This window comes from Periplaneta americana, chromosome 10, assembly GCF_040183065.1.
Source record: "Periplaneta americana isolate PAMFEO1 chromosome 10, P.americana_PAMFEO1_priV1, whole genome shotgun sequence".
In the NCBI taxonomy this organism is placed as follows: Eukaryota; Metazoa; Arthropoda; class Insecta; order Blattodea; family Blattidae; genus Periplaneta; species Periplaneta americana.
The window spans coordinates 74789097-74812336 of NC_091126.1; the positions used below are offsets into that span (position 1 = coordinate 74789097).

Below are 23240 nucleotides of genomic sequence, written 5' to 3' on the forward strand. Positions count from 1 at the left end.
TTAGCGTGTCTGGCCGTGAAACCAGGTGGCCCGGGTTCGATTCCCGGTCAGGGCAAGTTACCTGGTTGAGGTTTTTCCGGGGTTTTCCCTGAACCCAATATGAGCAAATGCTGGGTAACTTTTGGTGCTAGACCCTGGACTCATTTCACCTGCATTATCACCTTCATCTCATTCAGACGCTAAATAACCTAAGATGTTGATAAAGCGTCGTAAAATAACCAATAAAATAAAGAAATAATAAAAAAATCAGAACAAGAAAACATAAAAAGAACAACACATGTCAGTGGTTTTCGTACAATTGGTGTTTATCTTTGTGGCTATTGCACTTGACATGGGTCGTTTTTGGAGTATATAAACATTTCAGATGTTAGCAAATGTGTCTTTAACTCAATTTCATTAAAAATGACAAGGGTTGTTCTTGTAATAATGTCTTCAAGTCCTTTTAGTTCAATGTACATACTTGCACGATTCAGATGCTTCTCTATTCCCTTCAAATAAAATTTACAACTTTATGACTGAAACCATAATTCACTGCTTTCATGACATCACTATCACTTTTTAATTTCCTTCCTTTCAAGTGCTGTCTGATGTTTGGAAACAAAGAATATTCTTATGGAGGCAAATCTAGTGACAATGGTGGATGACACATCAGTTCAAACCCACAGTCTTGCAATGTCATTTGAGTTGCGAATACTCTCTTCAAGGATGATTCCTTTGCTCAGATTTCTTTACATCTTGAGCTTCAGTTCGTCTAGCAGTTACAGAAGGTTGTGAAAAGAGGTATGCTCCCTCTGATTTGACTAATTTTTTTGTTTCAGTATCAATGAGGTGGACCCATGTTTCGTCTATAGTAACATAACTTCCCGAGAAATGTGTTTGTCTCTCTGAAAACACTGGGCAATCTCAAGGCAACACTCCACCCTTTCCCACATCTGATCAGCATCCAATGTCTTAAGAACCCACGTACAGCAGTATACAATAATATGGCTATAGACTGGAAAATATCTGGAACAATAGATAAATATAGTATAAAAGACAGAATAACATTGGTCGTGAAATCCATTGCCACCTACGGTAGGCTAAAATTTTACTAACCCAGCGCTGTACAAGTAATATACATGAAATAAGCGTGAGTAGGCTTACTTTATTTGAAAATATACATGGATCTGTATCAAGGTTACGGCTGGAACTTTAAATGTTTTAGTACAATTTGTTTTCAGTTTTTCTTCTCCCGAGAGTGACAGAATTATATATATGATTTCACAAATAAGAAATAGATTTTTTTTAATATGGTATACTTCCCCTTATCTTCATTACATCGAACTCTATTCCTTAAAGTGTAATCATATTAATCTCCATCAGCACATACGGCTCTAATGCCTCCGTATAGGATTAATAACATTTTTGGATTCTACTTGTTTGGTACTTTAATGAATTCCCTTCCTGAAATGGGACAGATGTAAGATGGAATTAATTATCCTGTTTAAAGGATTAGGTAAAAGAAAATTGACTAGTTGAATTTAATTTTGATGTGAGCAAGAAATGGCTGCAATTTTTTTGTCTGAAGTCCTTCCATAGAAAAGCAACAATCTTTTATGGCCTTTAAATATATAACATGTGACCCCTAGGTTTAGTTTTCTTCCAAAGAAGTTATTCTGAGGCTTTCTATTGCCTTCAGAAGTGTATCGTCTTTGGGGTTGGTTTGAATCCACGGACCCGAATTTAATGGTGATAATGATAATTACTTAACTACTGACAACTTATCAACATCTGTCAGCATGGAGATAAAGCATTTGAACAAGTATGTTCTTTACTGAAGAACTTGAATTTAGTATAAGCGCTCATTACGATTTCATGACATAAAAGTGATTTTGTAGCTCAAAGATTCTTCTATCGAAGATTTCTAACAAGGTTATCTTATGCACCATGAAATATCTAAAGAAATGTTATAAAAATACAATATATTTTGTAATAATGTAATGGATAATGTACTGTCATTGAGTAGTTAGTATGTCACAGACATTATACACATACCAAAATGAGAGAAATCATAATAATTCTGCGTCAAGAGCCCAAACTTCGACCTATAACAATTAAGTAAATTTCTCACTGATTGTCAAAAAATCAAAGACACGAAATTTGAAAAGATCACTGACTATGTTAAACTGATGTTTCTTTACAGTTGTAAAGTTAGTGCCACAAATAATTGCATTTCAGTACACACATACTAAATACAGATTTTTACCCTCACCACCACCACCACCACCACCACCACCACCACCACCACCACCACCACCACCACCACCACCAGGGCTTATGCAAGGGGGTGGTTACCAGATTTGAACCCCCCCCCCCTTGACTTTTTGAAAAAAAGTTATATATTTAGATTTGAGTATTTTTTTTATCCATAATCGTTTTCCATTCTCTAATAATTTTTCACTGTTAGAGTAACAAAATCTACATCTACATAAGGCGTAGTCCTCCTATCCCTCCTTCAATATAATCCCTGTGCTTGCTGCTGCAGCACGTTCAAATTATATCAATGCTATCTTTATTATAGAGAGACTTACCAACTGGTACCAACCTTGTAATTTAATGAAACTGGCATAATATGAAATTTAACTTGTGAAATATATTGAAAAGGTTACGTTGACAGTTCTGTAGTGCAGATGTTAAATATTATACATTATCGATTTTAAACTTATTTTTAAGAGTTGTATTCACCTGTTCCTTAGTTTGAGTTCTGACTTTATTGTGAAACGTTCGTTTAATGTTTTGTGCATTTGACAGTTCATATTTTTAGTATAAACTTCACATTATTGTTCCGGGTTCTTTGAATGTCTAAGTGAATGCAGAACTCAATTTTACAATTTTTTTAGCAAAAAATCGCAGAGTGATCTCGCGAGGTTAATGAAAATTTCACATTGGTAAATGTTTCTTCACAGTATCAGCATAACAATGTTGTTGCAAATGTTCTTCCCAGAACTAGTTTCACAACTCCTTGCGAAAACTCAGTTCATGTTGATGATGATGATGATGATGATACACAAAATTTGAAACACCGATCATGTAAATTGTAAACAATATTAATGACGACTCCTCCTTGACAAAATTCTGCATACACCATTGACCACCACCATCAATAATATCTACCAGTACTTCATATATGTGGGCCTATTGGTCTGCCTTAATTTGAAGAGTTCTTGAATTTATTCATCTAATCTTATGCATCGAACATCTCATTGTTTTCTGAGTTTGTGATTTAGCTTATTTTTGGAGTCTCTCTAATTGCATTCATAAAATCCCTGTGTACCAGTCTCATTTCTGTTTTTTCTCTCTCTATGGCCAACGATATGCAATTCGACTCTACTCGTTTACATTTCAATATATGTATGTTCCACCATCTACCATGTACAATGTATGTACATTCCAATGTATGTATATTCCACCAAACCTCATTGCAACTCGATTTCATCGTAAGTTATACTGTATTCAACATTACCTTAAAATACAGTAGTTAAATTGTGTAGTATGGCAGTGCTAGTAGGTTTCTGTTGTGTTTCGTCTGTAAAACTATTCAGTCAGTTTGTCACATTATTTATTGCCAATATCTTCATCATAGCTACTTTCAGTTTGAGGCCAAAGAATTTGTGAGAATGCCATATGGAATAAATTACAAAATTCCTACATTACATGGTTATTTTCGACAACACTGTACGTTCTTTGCATATACTGGAATTATTATTCTCAACATTAAATTTATATTTATTGGTTAATGGAAATATGACATGTGATTTATTTCATATATAACATATTGTTCTTGAGGTATTTTTGTTATTATATTGCACTTCGCACAAATAATAGCTGCTGTTTTTACTAAAGCTTCGAATCACACTGCATTGTTTAGAGGTTGACCTATTATTAAAATAGTCTTAAGTTTTGTGGTATTGTGATGACTGGAATGTAATGATATAAATGTGAGTTACATGTAATGATATTTCTCTTTACTTCCTTAAAAACAAATATTCGGTGCCAGTGACTTATTTATTTATTTCGTGTAAATCATAATTACTTTATATACCAGTATTAACGTGACATTTTTGTTTACATTCTCATTGCATAAGGCATAGAAAAAATATTGTGTTATTGTAAGAGACAATTTCGACACGTTTAACTACCATAATATGTTCTCACTTCTTGTTTCTAGTAAATCATCCCATTATCTGTGAACAAAATTTTTATGAAACGTGTTGCATCTTATTCAATGTGCATTTGTCAATTTACCGAGAAAGAATATTCTTGAAATGTCATAATTTTATATGGAAAATAAAGGTGATTTACACGAAACCCTTCGGTAAAATAGCAAAAAATTTTTATTTTCCAGAGATTAGTAGAGCTTACATATCCTAAAATATTTATGAAGAAACTCTCAATTTGAATTACAATTAATTTTTAGACATGTTTAGCCTACTTTTAACTAGGAATTAATTTTAACAACAAATTCACAAAACTATAATATTTGAGGTCCCGCGCCGTGGTGTCGTGGTCTAAGGCATCCTGCCTAGGACTCACGTTACAGAATGCATGCTGGTTCGAGTCCTCATGGGGGAAGAAATTTTCTCATGAAATTTCGGCCAGTGTGCCCACCCAGCATCGTGATGCACTTGGGGAGCTACGATAGGTAGCAAAATCCAGTTGCGAATGCCAGCTGTAACGGCTGGGGGGATCATTGTGCTAACCACACGATACCTCCATTCTTGTTGGATGATCGTCCACCCCTGCTTCGGCATGTGGGCATGAGGCCAGCAGCCGGCTAGTTGGTCTAGGCCCTTCATGGGCTGTAGCACCATGGATTATTATAATATTTGAAATTTGTCTTTATTTAGGGAAAGAAATTAAAACAGAAGAAAATTGCATGATTAGTGTTTAAAATTCAGATACTTCATTAGTCTTTAAAGTGAATAAATATGAAGTTTTCTCTTCAAGAGAGATCGCTCTTATTTAATTAAATATTAATTCAACTTTTTTTAAGTTGTCTGTCTTAATGATATTAACGCAATCTGTAAAGTACCAGCAACTCTTAATGTCGTTCACATTAAATATAGAATGAAAAAGTAAAGTGTGTATGTTCTTTTCAAATGTCTATATTATTTTAGTATGTGAAATTGATCATCTGTTGTGCTTTACAAACATTAAATCTGAGTTAAAGAAAGGTAAGAAAACAGCCATGTTAATGTAAAAAAGTTACTATAGTTTTCATATTCAGATCATAAATTTACATAATTTGTGAAATATTAATTGGTTTCGAAATTGCATTTACACTCCATTGTCTCATGCTATTTAAATTTTCGCCAAGTTTTAAACATGTCTGGAAGAGAACTTCCAACTCAAAATTAAACTCCCAATTTGCATATCATTATTTTCTTTTGTCTTTATTTTCATTTATATTTCTGTCTTGGTTATTCAACGAATTTTGTTCATATACCTTCACTCTTTTATTACTAGTGGTCATCCTATTCAGAGTAAACACTGTGGAGCAATGGTTAGCATGTCTGACCGTGAAACGAGCAAGCCCAGGTTCAAATCCTGTTTGGGACAAGTTAGCTGGTTGAGGTTTTTTCCTGGTTTTCCCTCAACCCAATAAGAGCAAATGTTGGGTAACTTTCGGCACTGAATCCTGAACTCATCTCACTGGAATTGCCACTTTCATCTCATTCAGCCATCTGCATACACTTGATGCGTATCTATCTCTTAGGCCCAGTTGTACGATCACGGAATAAATATTGGAATAGCTGTTCGTGAAATATCCTAACTATAGAATAAATGAAGCTCTGTGTTGTATGACGTTCATTTATTCCAAGTTTGTCTATTCCATAGGAAACAGGATTGGAATAGAAGTTTGCAATACTTTAGCTGGTGTTTTGTTTATAATGTGCATTCCACAACACCAGTATTTCTTTAGTAATATCTGAACATATTATTACTATTTTGTCTACGAGTTTATTATAAAGAAACGAATGAATCAAAAGGAACTGGAAATAAAAAATATAAGATAGAAGATACATTTAAGCTAGTTGAGATGGTGAATGTCTATAATAAGGTGCTAGGAAAAAAAACTGATGTCATAAGTCATAACATCTGTCAAAAGACAAGAGCATGGGAGTCTGTAGCTTGTTTATTTAATGCTCAGACTATATCTACAGGAATACAGAATGTAATACTGATATAATATTACAGTATTGCTTTATGAATTTGTTTAAAATTTAATTATAGAAAATGTAGCATTCTTTAAAATGATGAACTATTTTTTACCCATCTGTCATGTGTTTCAAATTATTATCGATTAATTTCAGTATGCTTTAAAAAAGTGTCCACTTTCAGTCTAAATCTTGCCAGAAATTCTTTGTCATACTCACTTCATTCATTAGGTTTATTATGCCTTATTTTCTTTTGTTTGCAGTTCTCAAAAATACATTATATAGTAATTCACAATCAGTATAAGAGATTCATATCTAATGCTGCTGCCATTTTATAATTTATTCTCTAGATAACAATTTAACAGTGATTAAAAGTATAGAATAGTTTATATGGAAGATATCCTCCAAGTTTATGCAACACATTACTTGCATAACCATGGAATTAATTTTAGCAGGACTTTATTCCATGTTCGTACAACTGGGTCTTAATCGAATAAGCTTCATCAGCACCTTCGACTTACAGAATTACAAATTTAATTCTATAAATTTCGTCTTTTAGTATTTAAATTTCTTTGTTCTGTCTGTTGTAGAATCGCATTAATTTTAACTCTGAAGTACAAGTTTAACTCATTATCAAGGTTCATTCAATGTCTGATCAAATACAAAGATAATTTTTATGCACCAACATTATGAGAAATATAGAAATTCAATTTATAATCATTTATTTAGAAGTTTTTACGAAAAAAAGACACCTATTGCAGTATTTCTGATAGTGAAAATGTAATATTCTTGACATAAATTTTTAACATCTGTTTCCTTACAGTCATTCATCCTCCACTCTTTCAAGAACTTCCTTTTGTTCAAAATCTGTGCATTCATTTATTTAAGAAATATGAATATTATTTATCATAAACTACTTAAGGATGTCTTTCTTATGAATAGTACCAAATAATACAAGATGGACCTGTATTTGAAAAAAATATTTCAGTGTAATAATATTTACCTGTAAATACGGTAAAACTTAAGATTTAGTTATAAAAACATCTTTCTAGTGCTAAATTGAAACTAAGATGGTAAATGACCTTAGTTGACTAGTTTCGACTGCATTGTTAGGGACCTTACTAGTTCTGAAGATGACTAACAGTGCTAAGTCATCTAAGGTCATTTACCATCTTAAGCCCAGATCCCACGGTGCTTGTTTCTGTGATGGATTGCATGCTGGGAGCAGAGATGGGATTTCTGCGTGCTTGCTTGCTGGAAATCCTGCTCCCTGGTGGCTGCTTTGTTAGCTAACATGCTGGATTTCGAAATTAGGTTGCTTGCTATTTTTCGTGTTGGCTTGTATGCTGGAACCAAAGATAATATAGTATCACTGCTGGAACCGTGTTGCCATGTTCGTTGTTTTCCAACTAATTGTGTGTTTTTTTTTTCTGTATTCCCTAGTTTCTAAGAAACAGCAATTAAATATCGGACTTTAGCTGTTTTACACTTCTGGTTTAATTAGTTTAGTACAACAATTACTATTGTTAATGTAGGACTCTAGTTGTTTTCCACTCACGATTTAGTTTATTTTTCATCATGAGTGTTGGCAACAGATGAAGCAGCAGATGACTTTCCAATTTGAACTGTGAAAAGAGCCAGCTGCATATGAATAGTAACCAACATAGTAACAAACATGGGAGCCAGCAGCATACCCATGAGAGCACCAAGGCTGCTCAGTAAGCACTGAGCATGCGTAATATGTTATAACTGGAACTTGGAAAATTCAAGTGGCCCAAATTTTGTTTCTGTGTCTGTACAACCTATCTGAATCTCTTCGTGTATGATGTGAAAGAAGTATCGTATATAATACATGAAAAACTACATGCTAATATGCTTAAAATTAGATGCTATAAATCGAAAGTGGGATAAGGATTACCAATTTTGGCAGGTTATCTAGTAAATCTTTGCCTGTTCTATGTACTGAGATAAAAGTACTCTTTTTCCAGTATAGATTCCTCAGGTGTCCCTTCCACCAGTACTTATGTCATTCATTAGTAGTGGATTTTCGTAACTAATTGGTCACTACATGCTCAATAAATTAAAAATTTCATGGCACTACATATTATGAACTGTTTATTCTCTCGCAAATATTAATATAGTGAATACAGTATTACTGCACCATACATCAAATAAACATTTCAGTTATCGTTTACAATATGGTGTCAACAGACTGCCACATTCAGTCGATTTAATTCCATATTATTGTTGTTAGGAAGTTTATTCTTCTGATTAACAATTGATGTTAGAGGAAATAAAATCAGCCAAACAAATTTTTCATTTGTTCAGCAAAATAAATACAGTATATAAAATTTAGCAATGTTTTTTAGTAACATATATTGATACGTATAAGTGCATGCCATTCCTCTGTTGATCATAATGCATACATTACTTTTAATTACTGAACTTATGAAGAGGAGGCCTAGCCTTTTTTCATGTTACAAATCGTGTTGTTCTTTTTTTAAGTTATTTTGCTTCATGAAAATTCTGTTTGAAGGTATATCGTTGCTGTTCCTGCAATAACTCCTATGTGACATATTTATCGATTTTCAGATTTTTGCTCTATTAAATAACTTAAATAGTGATGCAGCAAATAATAAAATCTCCTAATGTAATTATATGTCTTTATTTCGAAAATGTAAGAATTCACAGTCTCCTATATACGGCTGTCATAGGATGAATAAATGTTTTTTCTCCCTACTGAAAAATTTTATATGTCTTATAACCTGAAAAGTATATTTGTGTTTTGGTAGACACGACATACAGTTTCTCAAAAATAGCGCATAATAAAATTGTTATAAAAATTGAATAAAAGGATTTGGGGGAAAAAAAAAACTCAGACACCTCAAATCTTATATTTAGACATTCATATTTTTATGGGAAGAATATATTTTTGCGATTATTGTTGTGCGAGTTATGACGTCATTGAAAACCTATTTCTAAATGACACGCTATAGTTTTTTTTTTTTTTTTTTACTGTAATCTGAAAGAGCATATTTTGTATGCAATACTTCATTTCTTTTATACAGAAGCACTATGGTTAGGGTTACTATGGTAACAATTTTATTGTTGATACATTTTGTTAGTTCTTATATTATGAAAGCAGTTTTATTGATGAAATCAACATAAAACAAGATTTTCTTAATATGAGATGAGAGAATTAAATCTATTTACCAGTTAATTGTTTGTTGTTTAGTCAACTGTCCGAGGACAGGTTTGAACATCATAAGTGACACCAATAAGGCATCACTCATGAGGCAACTAAGCCAGGATATAATGAGTAGGATGGCCTGTTCCCTTCCCCTCCCCATTGTATTCCTCCAACACATATCAAATGATATGTACTGTCTGATAGTAGATGTACCTGGGTACACATCAGCCAGATATAAGAGGTATACCAATTCGTTGTGAGTTGAGTACCGGTAGAAGCAAAATTCAGAGAGCATGGACATGTCAGAGACATAAAAAGTTCTGGTAGACCATACATTAATAATTACTTGAAACTTCATATTTTGCTAATGGTCAAAGAGAAACCTCATTCATCTCTCTGTGAAACAGAATCTACATTAGATATCTCGAAAGGAACTGCCTGGGGAATATTGCACAGTGCTAAATGTCACCCTTATTAAGTCCAACCATTGCAGGAGTTAATGTAAGACAACTTTGATGGAAAGTTGCAGTTCATGTTCTCTGAATTTCTCTTCTATTCTACTCGCAATTGACTGAGAATTAGTTGGCCAATTTGGACGAGTTTCGTTAAAAAGTGTTCTGCCACCAAATCCTGTCATCAGGATATTACTATTATGTGTTAATTTTGAGAAACCCTATACTTAATTATATGTGGTATTACAATAGTGGTAAATTTTTTCATAATATTTTGAAGCATTAAAAATGTTGCTTACTATTATCCTCCATAAAAATAGCTTAAACCTTCTGTGCTCTCGTGTTATGGAAATCCTGGTGTTCCTGCTCTTGTGAATTATTCTTCCTTAATTGATTCTGGTAAAAGTTATTATGAAGTGAATAAGAATTCTTCAGATTCTTCTTTTCAAGTTATTAACAATTGAAAATCAAAACCAAATGAATAAAACTGGGGAAAAAAAAAAAAAAAAAAAAATTTGTACGGAAAATATTAATCCTATCCTATCTTTGTAACATAAAATCTGAATATTTATATAAATATTGTTGTAAATAATTTTCAAATATTACATAAAATTTCGAAATGAGTTATATTGCTTGTGAGAGAGGGAATATTATATTTAACATTTTATTTTTGAATTTATATTTGCCTATGTAAAAATTAAAGTATGTGATACTACTACTTTTTTTTATCACTAGTGAATATTTACCTTACAAAACCAGATGATAATATTTTTTTTCTTAAAATTTTGTATAAACTTACATTGGATCTAAAAAAAAAAAGAAAGTGTTATTACAATTTCTTTGTTTTTAATTAGGACACTATATAACACATTTAAGAATGATAAATGAATGTTTAACAGATAATGACTATTTAGATATCATTAATACTATTAGATCATTAAAATAATATTATATTCTGTAAATCATCTGAATGATGTTGTTTGAAATTGTTCACTTTCAGTAGTTCTGCCCTTACACTCTCTAACATTTGAACTCCTTAGATGAAAATTATAATCTCTTCTGATGAAACATTCCTGACAGTATTAGTAAGTTTCATTTCATTTTAATGGTTCCCTCATGAAGCTAAGTTTTTTGTATACTACGTAAAACTTATTATGAGAGTTAATGTCAATAATATTAACAATATAGCTCAAGTATTAATTTATTTCTCTAGTTACTTAATATGCTGCCTTCAGTAGTTCTGCACGCCAACTCACTTCAGTAAAATATATACTACTTAACTAAAATCCACCAAGAAATTGTACAACGTTCTGTTTCACCTACCATATTATGCTGTATTGAAAATGTTTAAGTGAACTTATTTCACCTATAAATATTAATTTATCTGTATCAGTACTCGACACTTTGGGACTTATACAATTTAATAGAATCAGAACAGTTAAGAGAGTTCGAATTGCTGAAAATCGTGTCACTTAATTGTTTTCTCTCTGCAGACGAGGGAGGCGAGATGGGGCCTCAAGAAGACAAGGAGTTCCCCTTTGTCCTGACAGAAATAACTCCTCTCCCTGCACCTGTCGTAGAGAACACTCCATTGCCAGATGTCGTAGTGAAACTTGCCCCTTCAGAACAACCCAATGCTGAGACACACATCAGTATTGGGTGTCAAGTTGTAGCTCCTTTCCTAATCGCAGGAATGGGTATGGTTGGTGCAGGATTCTATCTAGATCACGTTCAAGTAAGTACATATAAAATGTAAAGGTTTATTAAGTTTTTGACTACTGGTAACAATTGTATCTGGTGTTACTGTTGATAAGTCTATAGTTGCTTGTACAGTGTCAACAGTTAAGCTGTTTTCCATCAAGTGGAATTTCTTTTGGCCGTGAGTGCTGAGTTTTGTATTGTTTTTTCTTTACATGTTTTGTTATTGTATAACCACAAAAGATAGAAGGTATCCGTTGAATTATTCCATTCCACAAGGAATGCTCTTATCTACCGGTACTTTTCACATTTGTGATTATAGTCAGAATGTGGAAGTTGAAATATATTATTTGAAAAAAGTTTCCCTGGTCATGAAGTTCCAATTGCACAGCTATTAAAAAACTGGCAAGTAAACTTCATGAGACAGGAATTGTTCAATACAAGAAATATACACGTCCACACTGAAGAATATTTGTAAGATATTGCTTATCTCCCCAGCCCCGTAAGCCCAAACACCCGAAAAAATTGTGTGCTTCCCCCCCCCCCCCCCATCAACAAACTTATATAATTCTCACACATTTAGCAGACAAACTAAAAAAAAAATTGACATGTATTAACAATTTAACATATGTTACTATATAAAGCAGGCATCTGCTAAGTAAGAAAGTATAGAAAATTTATTTTCAGCTCGATTATTTTTTTATTTTCTAAAAATTTTGCTGCCCCGAGTAGGGTGACCAGATTCACATCGATAAAAAAAGAGGACACAAAGCTTCAAAAAGGAGGACATTGTTCGAAAAAAGAGGACAGAAAATATATGTTTAGATTTACGCTTATTATACTTTAAATTATGTCAATATCTATTTTATTACAAAATATTTACAGTACAGATTTAGGCTTATATCATACTTAAAAGTATATTAATATCCATTTCATTATAAAATAATTAGGGCTATGAAAAAAATTAATAATTATAATGTTTTTACAGTTAGCTACATATGAAAGTCAAGGGAACTATAATTGAATCAGTTATTTCGGAAACGTAACATGTGACATTTCGTGCATGTTACTTTTTAACCAAAGTGCTCTTCACTCTTTCCTATAACATATTGTTGTTAAAAATCATAAAATAAATCGCATATTTCATCTATAGAAATGATTGAGAAATGGACTTTTAGTTTGGATAATGTAATAAATGCTACTGAAGTAGTTTGCGCAGAACAGTACATGTTACGTTTTCGAAATAACTGATTCAATTATTAAAAAGGACAGATAATATCTATTTTGATTTAGGCTTAGGCTTATATTATCCTTAAAATTATATCAATTATATTTTATTACAGGATACTTATGGCAAAACTTGATGTATAAAATTATTTTGCAGTTAGCTACATCTGAAAACAACGAGCATAACAAATAGGAACAAAGAGAGTTGTGATCATTGGCAAAGAGTATATTTCGTCGTTGCTGCTGCCACCTATAACCAAATTACTTGAGAAAGGCGTCAAATCAGATAATTTCAAAATATCAGGCATACAATTTACGAAAAGGAGGACATTTCTTGATTTTTCTTTGAATCTGCCTGGACCCCGGACAAAGGCCTAAAAATGAGGACATGTCCAGACAAAAGAGGACGTCTGGTCACCCTAGCCCCTAGCCCCGAGCCCAGGCCCATGTGGCCTGTGAGTAAATACGCGCCTATTAATCTAGAAAGCTATTTTTGGAATTTTTCAGAAAAGAATGTCGTATGGTTATGTATGCACACAACAAATTATTGAAGATAAGTTTCTTAATAACATAGGAAATTACAAAAAGTCTGTCTCTGAGGAATTTTAAAGACAAAGTGTACAAGTGAAGTCATTGCACCCCGGAAAAATTGAAAACAATATGCAAGAAAAGTATTGCCTTGATATGACTGTAGGAGAAAACTGCAACTGGTGTTTGGTAATTTATTAAAGAGATGCCAAGAGTGTTCGGAAAAGGTAAACAGTTTCAATGGCTCGTAGATTAATATTCATTCATTCATAGTTTTCTGCCCAAGGGCAGGTCTTTAACTGCAAACTCAGCATTCTCCAGTCTTTCCTTCTTTCTGCCTTTCTCTTTGTCTCCGCATATGATCCATAAATCTTAATGTCGTCTTATCATCTGCAATCTTCTTCTGCTCCGAACTCTTCTCCCATTCACCATTCCTTCCAGTGCATCCTTCAGTAGGCAGTTTCTTCTCAACCAGCAATCCAACCAATTCCTTTTTTCTCTTCCTGATAGGTAAATAATATTTTGTGTGTTTATTTTTAGTAAAGACACCAAGTGATAAGTTGAAGTGCTCTTGCCACCAAGACGAAAGCCAGCTGGTGGAAATTCGCTCACTGTACAACCTCTAGTTGCTTAAAGAATTGAATTGGGAGAATTGTATGAAGACAAAACGTTTTCAATAGGACAGTGCATTTCATTAAAAAAATTACCTGAAATGTTACATATATAGGTGCACAAATGCCATGGAAGCTTTTACATTTCATCCAACTGCTTTACTATTATTTCAGAAGGGATCTCTATATCTAACAATATTTAGGTCTACTTAAATTTCTTCTCTTTGGAATGCACAATTGCCCAACAAAATATAATTGTCAGTAATTGCAGGAAAGGCATTATATTTCATAACTAGGGTCCTGCGTTTGGTTACTTTGAGTATAAGTTAGGAGTACATGGATCATAATAGCTTCACTCTGTGAGGCAGATCTGTTAACGGCTGTAATGAGGCCGTCTCTCCATTCTGTTTCGTTTGTGTACATCTGCTTATTCATATAGGCACTGATCAATGAGAACAGTACTTACGTACAAAGTATGTCACGTGGATTTAATAACAAACTAAATATTTATTTAAAGCCACCTTATGAACATCAGAAGATTCTCACAATAAATAAAACCCATCTAGATTCTAGATACTGTTTGTTTCATAGTATATTTTTCATCCAAAGTAATGAAAACCAGTGTTCATTATTTTTCTCCTATTTACAGAGTTTTCAATATTTAAATTGCACTTTTTAAAATAAATAGATATATTTTATCGAAGTGAAAATTAGTTTAGAAGTAAAAAATATGGAAAATTATTGAAAGAAGTGAAATGTGAGTATTCACAAAAATGAGTTAATTTTGAAATATATAAAAGACATTTCAGCCCTCATGTTTCAACTTTCGTTCATTTAGAAATATTTGTAGGTTTTTTGTCTTCATGTATTACCGTCTGTAATGCCAGATTGTAGAAATTAATTGTGAATATCTGTTTTACACGTGAATATCGTAACTGGACACAGCCTATGTATGTGCACATATATAAATAAGTACATAACTAAATAAATAAATAAATGATGGAAATTACAATAATAGAATAAATCGACGTAGAAACAAAATTACGTACACTGACTACCTGTTTCTCGTTTTGTTTCGGCATGTTGACTGTCTTACTCACTGAAGGCAGACCTGAACTGTGTGGGGGGGTTCAGTGCCACTGGCCTATACCCCATACGTAATACTGTTGTGGTTGCTTGGTGATTCTAGGTAACCAAACACAGGACTCTATTCATAATTATACCGGTACCAGTACTGCATCAAAGTAGATCCGAATATTCTCCATTAGTAATCAAACCTTGAAGGACATGCCAAAATACAATGTTGTCATTTCAACATGACGTAATTTAGAGTGTTCATTTCTTATTTACAGGATTGGGAAGTATTTACAAAAGTGCCTGAGATTATCATCCTTGTGCCATCTCTTCTTGGCTTAAAGGGCAATTTAGAAATGACTCTGGCATCAAGATTATCAACTGAAGCCAATTTAGGACACATGGATGATAGAAAGGAACGATGGAGTATGATCTTAGGAAATTTAACATTAGTACAGGTATTTTATATTCGTACTTGAAGGAAGTGTTTGTTTATAGATATCCAGTCTTTGAAATATATGATTCGGACTTCACAATGACTTTTATGTGCCCAGATGAAGGAGGAGGAGGTTCTTGATTTCGAAAGAACTTAAGACAAAAACATACAGAATTGAATGTTGTATGATAAGTTTTATTGTAATGGAGTATTTGTATTTCGTGTAGGGCTTGTACATTATTTCGTCAAGTACAGTATAACTCCGTTATGAAAAATTGAAACTATTACAATTTCCTTATGATTATTTAAAATTGCATGTTTTTATTTTTTAGTTGGTTATTTAACGACGCTGTATTAACTACTAGATTATTTAGCGTCAATGTAATTGGTGATAGTGAGATGGTATTTGGTGAGATGAGGCCGAGAATTCGCCATAATTACCTAACATTCGTCTTATAGTTGGGGAAAACCTCGGAAAAAACCAACCAGGTAATCCGCTCAAGCAGGAATCGAACCCATGCCCGAGCGCAACTTTAAATTGGCAGGCAAGCACCTTAGTCGACTGAGCTATGCTGGTGGCCAATTGCATGTTATTATAAGCTATATAAATATATTACAGTGAGCGAAAAATAACACACTAAAGATAAATTCTTAAAAGAAAAGTTTTGATGTTATAAACGATATAATTTTTTTTTATATATCATAAATATACTTTGAATAAGTAGAATTCTTACGAACTTCAGACGTAAGGGATAATGTATTTATTAGAGTATTAAACTAAAATTTCTTTAAAAAGATATTTAATAGGCCTATAAGGTTCCATTTCATCTATCTTCTGTGGTCTAGTAGTTACTCTACTGTCTTGTCATTGAATCTGTACTCGCGGATTGAAATCCAGCCTGTGATCATCATCATCATCATTGTTAGTGCTACAGCCTATTGCAGGCCTTGACCGCCCCTACAATGCACCTTCATTTGTTCCTATTTTCTGCCTTCCTTCTCCATTCTTGTACTCCCAATACTCTCGAATCTTGTTCAGCACTATCCAACCATCTAACAGGTCATCCAATTCTTCTTTTGCCATCTATATTATTCACAGCAATACTGAAACAAATTTTTCACTGCAAAATTAAAATAAACAGTGCTTTCCTGTTTCATGAAAGTGTGAGCATTAAACATTAATACACCAGGTGAATTTTACTACAATGATTTTCTGAATTTTTAAGTTCTCATTATTGTCTTTGAAGGCAAGCTTACACTTTCAAAACCTAGAAGATTTAAACATTTTTCTCTGCAGCCATCACAATAACAGTTTTAGCAAAATCTCCATCAGTAAATGACCTTAGATTTTTGGCTATACATTACCATAATTTTGAAGCTCAAGCAAACAGAATATTCGCTAATTTGAAAATCAGCAGTCCCCTTTAACTGTTTCATTATCTCATCACGTTCATCTCCCTGATATTTGTCATATTCACTTGCGTGGCACGAAAAATAGTGCTGTTGTAGATTAAACTTTTTTAACTCAGTGCATTTCCTTGTCACAAAGTAAATATTTTTGCCTCTTCATCACATGACACAAGAAGGAAAATGTTCTCTCATACTGACAAGAAACTAGGCATCGATTGATCAGAAGCCACCACAAAGATATGTTTACTTGCAAAGCTTACAGTGACAGAACACTTGCAGTGCCTTTACACCGAATTCCCCATACCGTACTGTAACCAACTACACTTGCACTCAGAAGACGCCACTAGCTGTACAAGCCTTACACTCGATGAATTTACGTCACAATTAGTTGAGTTGTCTAGGCCTGATCTGAGCCTTCCTTTTTCTTCTGTCACCTCCAAAACAGAATAATCATTACTTAACACGATGCAACTAGGAGGTTTTAAAAGGCAGGTAGGATGACAGAACATTTTCCGGAATATACTTATGATCTCATTATAAATCACTAGCATTTTTCAACATTTACGTCACTTGCATATACCAATATTTTCAAATAAAAAATTATTAGAAATGATTGCAATATAGTAATGTCACAGAATTAACGACGTGCATCTACTTAAATCGTACAATGTTGGGTTAAGTCATAAAATGGATTTTGTGTGAAATTCAGAAAATGAAAGTTTTAGCTTATTATTTAGGTGATTTCATTTTATGCATATGTTTTGAATAAGAGTCCAAGAAAATAAACTTCAAACAGTAATGTAATTCGCAATATTATTTAGGAAGTCAATTGTTGCGAAACATGTAATGAGAAAGTATGTGCCATCCTCATGATATTTATATTTTTTTACAGTGCCAAGCCATTGTAGTAGGTTTGATGTCTGCTGTGGTGGCCATTGTGATGGTGGGAATCACTCAACAGCAGTTTAATCTCAGCCACACTTTGCTCTTGTGCTCCTGTAGTATCATTACCTCATCCATAGCTAGCCTTTTGTTAGGTAAGATTTGTAGTGTCCAGAAAAGACGATAATAATCTGTAGAATTTAAGTACTATTTTATAATGTATTTAATATGACCACAGTTATAACCAAATTCAACTTACTTTGATAAAATACAATATTTTTAGCCCTTTTGTTCCGTTTTAATGAAAATGTGTTTACCCTCCATTGCAGGTTTTATTACCGCAACAGTTATTGTCATTTCTCGTCATTTTAAAATCAACCCTGATAATGTGGCAACGCCTATTGCTGCAAGCTTAGGTGATATAACATCACTGGCTCTACTGTCATGGGTTGCTTCTATGCTCTATGATGCAAATGGTAAGTAATAGTAGTAGTAGTAGTAGTAGTAGTAGTAGTAGTAGTAAGAAATATATTGTCTGTTAAGCATTGGAAGTTTAGCCTCTGTTTAACTTTACATGACTGGAGGACAATTTTTTAAACTACAATTTCCTCCATAGCCGAAATTTAGTAGCACTAAATTATATTATTTTTGTGTCATTGTATTTATATCACTTCTATAGTTTCTCATTTTTTAAAAAGTGACAAAACATTTTCTTATCAAATATTGTAAATGATTAAATTTTGAATATCCTACATAGTGGAGGGTCCATTCCCAATAAATTATTTAAGAAGCCAAGAAAGGTGCATATGGTTTTAAGAATGTAATTATTTGGTAATAATTTAGATTATTCATTCTTTATTCATACAGTTTTAACACAGTTAAGTATAAAAATTGTTAATTTAACAAGTTTTAATTTTTAGTAGTAATAATTTAAACATTTCTGTGGCTTTTATTTTCCTCAACACTGCTTCTTACTTTACTAGCGTACATTAATTTGTAATATACTTCAGAAATTTATGTATGTTTTAATAGTTGTGTTAATTTAATTTTTAACCTAATGATTCCTTAAATTTCCCTGAATTTAGATATTTTAAAGGTGAAAATTAATTAGAAAATTCCATAATCCTTTTGGAATTCATTGAACATTTAACATTAGATCTTCATACAAAATACCGGTACATAAAATGTTATAGGAAGCATAATACTCTTTTTAAATACCGGTACTATAATTAAAACGGACTTAACATTTACAGTGTGATTTTTAGCTCAATTCTGGTCACTTAATATACCTTAAAATGAAATCAGATGTTAAGTTGGTTCTTGAATGATCCAACATGGAGCTTTTGGCCGAACGTGCATCAAATAACAATGACAATATTCATTTTTCCTGATAACAAAATTGTTTTTACTGCAGAAAGTGGCCTGAATCATAATAATTTAAAAAAGACCTACCGGTATCCATAAAATTTTAATTATTTATTAAATTTAGAAACACGATTCAGTGTGCATTGTATTTAAATAATTACTTTTTATTATGCGTTACAGTGAAACCTCAGTATATTCCTGATGTCTGGGACAACTTTAACACACTAGTTAAATGCTACCCTACATGACCATTCCAGCAGTAGAATATTCCAAAGTGTGGTATGTCGAGGTTGCATTGTATAAGTGGTATTATTTCTTGATATAAGAGAAACGATACATAGTAGTTTCTGAAGAGTGGTACTTTGCAACAGAGTGAACTCTCAGTAAAACTAATTTCTGGACTTCGTAATAGAAAAACTTCATCTACATTTCTGTTTGTAAATGTTATCCAATGAAATAATGTAATGACAGTTTAAGTTATCTCTGACTTTGTAGAAGCTCGAATATTAGGGAACAGCAGAAAATGTGAAGAACAAATAATTTTTATTAATATGAGAATATTTTTCTCATTTATGTTCTATTAAATAATATTTCAAATGCAAGAAACTATAATGGTGTAACTTAGGTAGGCGTATATAAAGATGGCACTTGTGCCATGTTCAGGGAAAGTAATAATTTCTACTGTCTCTTGATAGTATGTAAGAGCATACAAAACAGTTTATTTGCTATTTCTGAATGTCATTCATTATACAACCTCAAGAATTAACTCAGTTAACATCATGTGTACTGTAGGTTGTGCAATTATGGTTGATAGTTGACTAAGAAGGAAATTTGTGATAATAAATGTATTTCAAAATGAGTATTTGCAGTCTATATGAATGAAACATTCTCGAAATCATACGTAAGTGTTAATGTTTAACAATGGTATGTGGTTAGAGTATCTAAACACTTATCCTAAAAGTAATAATGAATATTCAGTAAAATTGTGTATAATAATTTTCGTCTCATAACTTGGAGGATATAATAAAGAACGTCCAGTACTATATGCTAAGAAATGTTTAATTAAATACACACTTGTACTGCTATTTGTTACTGGAAATTAATAGAATACCGTACATACTTCCATAAATAATAGACAGATTCTTTCTTAACGTTTCAAAATTTTTGTTGCTCTGTATTGTTTGCTTTAGATGTCTTATATTGATTAAGTGAGCTGTGTTATGGGTTAACATTTTTGTTACAATTTTTATACTGCTTACATATAAAACTTTCATTTTTGTATACTGATTCTTTGAATTTATCGGTATTCAAAAATCATTATGCATGGTGTGCTTCTTTGCAAAAAGCAGTTATTAATGTATCTGAAGTAGCATTGTGATTAAAGTATTGCACCACAAACCAGAAGGTTGCGGGTTCGATTCCCGTTAGAGTCATGGAGTTTTTTCCATTCATCCAGTCCTTCTGCCCCACATGGCGGTGGGTTTCACTCATCCTCTTAACAGAAATGAGTACTGGAGTGGTTCCTTAGGGGCAAAGGTGGCCAGCACGTAGGACTGACATCCTTACTGCTACTCAGTACTGATAGGCCTATCTCGTGAAGAGCCTTAACATTTAGCCTTTCAGGGCCTGTAATGAGATAGTTTTTTTTTTTAATACATGAAGTTTCAACTCTGTGCTATGGGAAACATTTAAGTTGCAACCCATAAATGAATATGAGAGCTTAATATGATTTACGTAAGTGGAGTACAGTAGTTACTAACCATTAAAATAAAGATGAGATTAAGCTGTTTTCATTTATAATTTTATTTTCACATCAAGAAAAGAAAAAGATGTATGTTCAAAACAAAAATTAAGAATAACTACATATTTTCATTTCAGATAGCTTTTTCTGGATTTCGCCTACAATTATCGGTTGCTACATTCTTGTGATACCATTTTGGGTCTTCATTGCTAAGAAGAATAAATATACACAGTCCGTCCTGTATACTGGTTGGACACCCGTCATTATAGCAATGCTAATCAGCACGTGAGTAACATAATTATTTAAGTAAATACGTTGCCTGCATCTGCTAGATTTTATCATACTGTTAATACAAAACTCCTCTATTTACATTACAATAGTATTTTCTATAGAATTTACATTCTAGAATATTCTCTGTTATAAACGTGAATTATTTACACTGTCTATTGTAACACATGAGGCGCCAGTAAGTCTTGAAATGTATATGAGAATTATCAAAATGGATTATTATAATTATGAAAATACATAACCCAAGATACAAATCATGTATGTGTAATTAGGCCTACACTAGTCTCTGTGCTGTAGTGTAGTGGCAACTTTAACATGCTGACTATCATTTATACAGAGGGTGCCGAAAAAATGTATACACACTTTGACAGGAGATATCTATTTAATATATTTCAAAGTTGGGCCGAAAAACAACAGTAATATGTAGTATGATGTCCTGTAAACAGATGAGACTCACATATGTTATGCTAGCGTTGCTGCACTACAGGTCAATCGGCAACAACAAATAAATGGAGCCAAGATTATCGTTTGAACAGCGGAAAGCAATTTTGAAGTGGTATTGGAGAACCGAGAATGTTTGTGAAGTTCAACGGCAATGGAGACGTGAGTACAGAAAAGAACCAACAACGCGATTAACAATTGCACGCATTCGTGACAAATTTGAGACTCATGATACTGTAAGCGATGTTTACAAGAGCAGATCTGGGAGACGCGCACAACAAGCAGAGAATGCAGTACTGTGAGTGGTTTCGGAACATGGTGCAAGAGGAGGAGACCTTCATAGGGAAAGTTGTTTGGTCCGATGAGGCACAATTTAAGTTGAATGGAACTGTTAACCAGCATAACTGTGTCTACTGGTGTGCAAAAAATCCACATGTTTTTGTGGAAAAGGCTGTTAATTTATCTGGAATTAATGTTTGGTCTGGGTTGTCATCTAGGGGTCTAATTGGACCATTCTTTTTTCATGGAACAGTAACTGGCCAAGTGTACCTGAACATGTTACACACATTCGTCTTACCCACCATTCGTACACTCTATGGAAATGAGGAATTTTACTTCCACCACATTACCACCGAAATGTACGTGCGTACCTTGATGACAATCTTCCAGGGCACTGGATAGGATGAAGAGGTCCGATTGAGTTTCCATCACGTTCTCCGGATCTAACTGTTGGACTTTTACTTATGGGGACTCTTAAGAATGTTGTATACCGTAGAAAACCAGCTACACTGACAGCACTTCGGGAAGAAATTAAAATGGCATATGCTGCAATCACTGAGGACACTTTCGCAAACGTTGCTTGAACAGTAGTTCAACATTCTCAGAAGTGTGCCGACGCCAATGGTGGGCATTTTGAGAAATTGTTGTAACTGTAAAAGTCTAAGATGATTAGTGCTCATCATTTTCTGTTTGTGTGAATTCAGCTTTGTTATGTTAACATAGTTTTTTCTTTGCTTGAAGTGTGTATAGATTTTTTTGGCACCCTCTGTATATCTGTTGTATCAAATGTAAATATAATTGCTTGACAAGAAAGTATAGATATACGGGTATTACTTCTCAAATTATTTTCCATTTATATTTAGATACCTTGGGTTCTGTTTCTTCGAAATTTAAAGTAATTTCTTATATTCTACTAATAGTAGTGTAATTTACAAAATGACTGAACCTTGTGTAGTAAAATTTTATGTAATGTGCAGGCTTCTGTAGAGAGTATATGCACGTCACGGATTAGATCCTATTCAGAATCAAATTGAACAGAGATGTTTCTACAGTACACGGTATATCAAATAAACCTATTCCAATGTCACAATATCTAATTTTCAGTTAATTCATGTTTAAACAACTTTCTTTTGTTCGAAACAAATTATAGACCACACTTTTAGATTGATGGTATATTTACAGTCATAGACTTCGACACCATGATTTTGAATTGTTACACAGAATTATTTTTCCAATACATGTAGAAAATATATTACTATTGAATGTCATTTTATTCACTGGAGTTCTATTTTCGTAACTTGTTTACAGAAATAATTAACATACTTGAGAGGAGAAAATGTTCATTTGTATATGAATGAATTCAGTTATATTTAATACAGTATTTCAGAGGTTGTTATTTAACGACAAATGATGTACACTAC

General features: G+C 32.9%; 1 protein-coding gene across 4 annotated transcripts in view; it reads left to right on the top strand.

The window, feature by feature from the left end:
* LOC138707785 (solute carrier family 41 member 1-like) overlaps window positions 1-23240 on the top strand; it is a 64315-nt gene that overhangs the window by 31454 nt on the left and 9621 nt on the right. For 3 of the 4 annotated variants that reach the window (XM_069837693.1, XM_069837695.1, XM_069837694.1), the window contains exons 2-6: window positions 11333-11574; window positions 15256-15435; window positions 17716-17860; window positions 18035-18181; window positions 20949-21096. In XM_069837693.1, coding sequence (XP_069693794.1) covers window positions 11333-11574; window positions 15256-15435; window positions 17716-17860; window positions 18035-18181; window positions 20949-21096 — 862 coding nt within the window. Of the gene's footprint in view, window positions 1-603; window positions 781-11332; window positions 11575-15255; window positions 15436-17715; window positions 17861-18034; window positions 18182-20948; window positions 21097-23240 lie in introns of those variants that run through there. The other variant, XM_069837696.1, reaches the window with a different exon arrangement.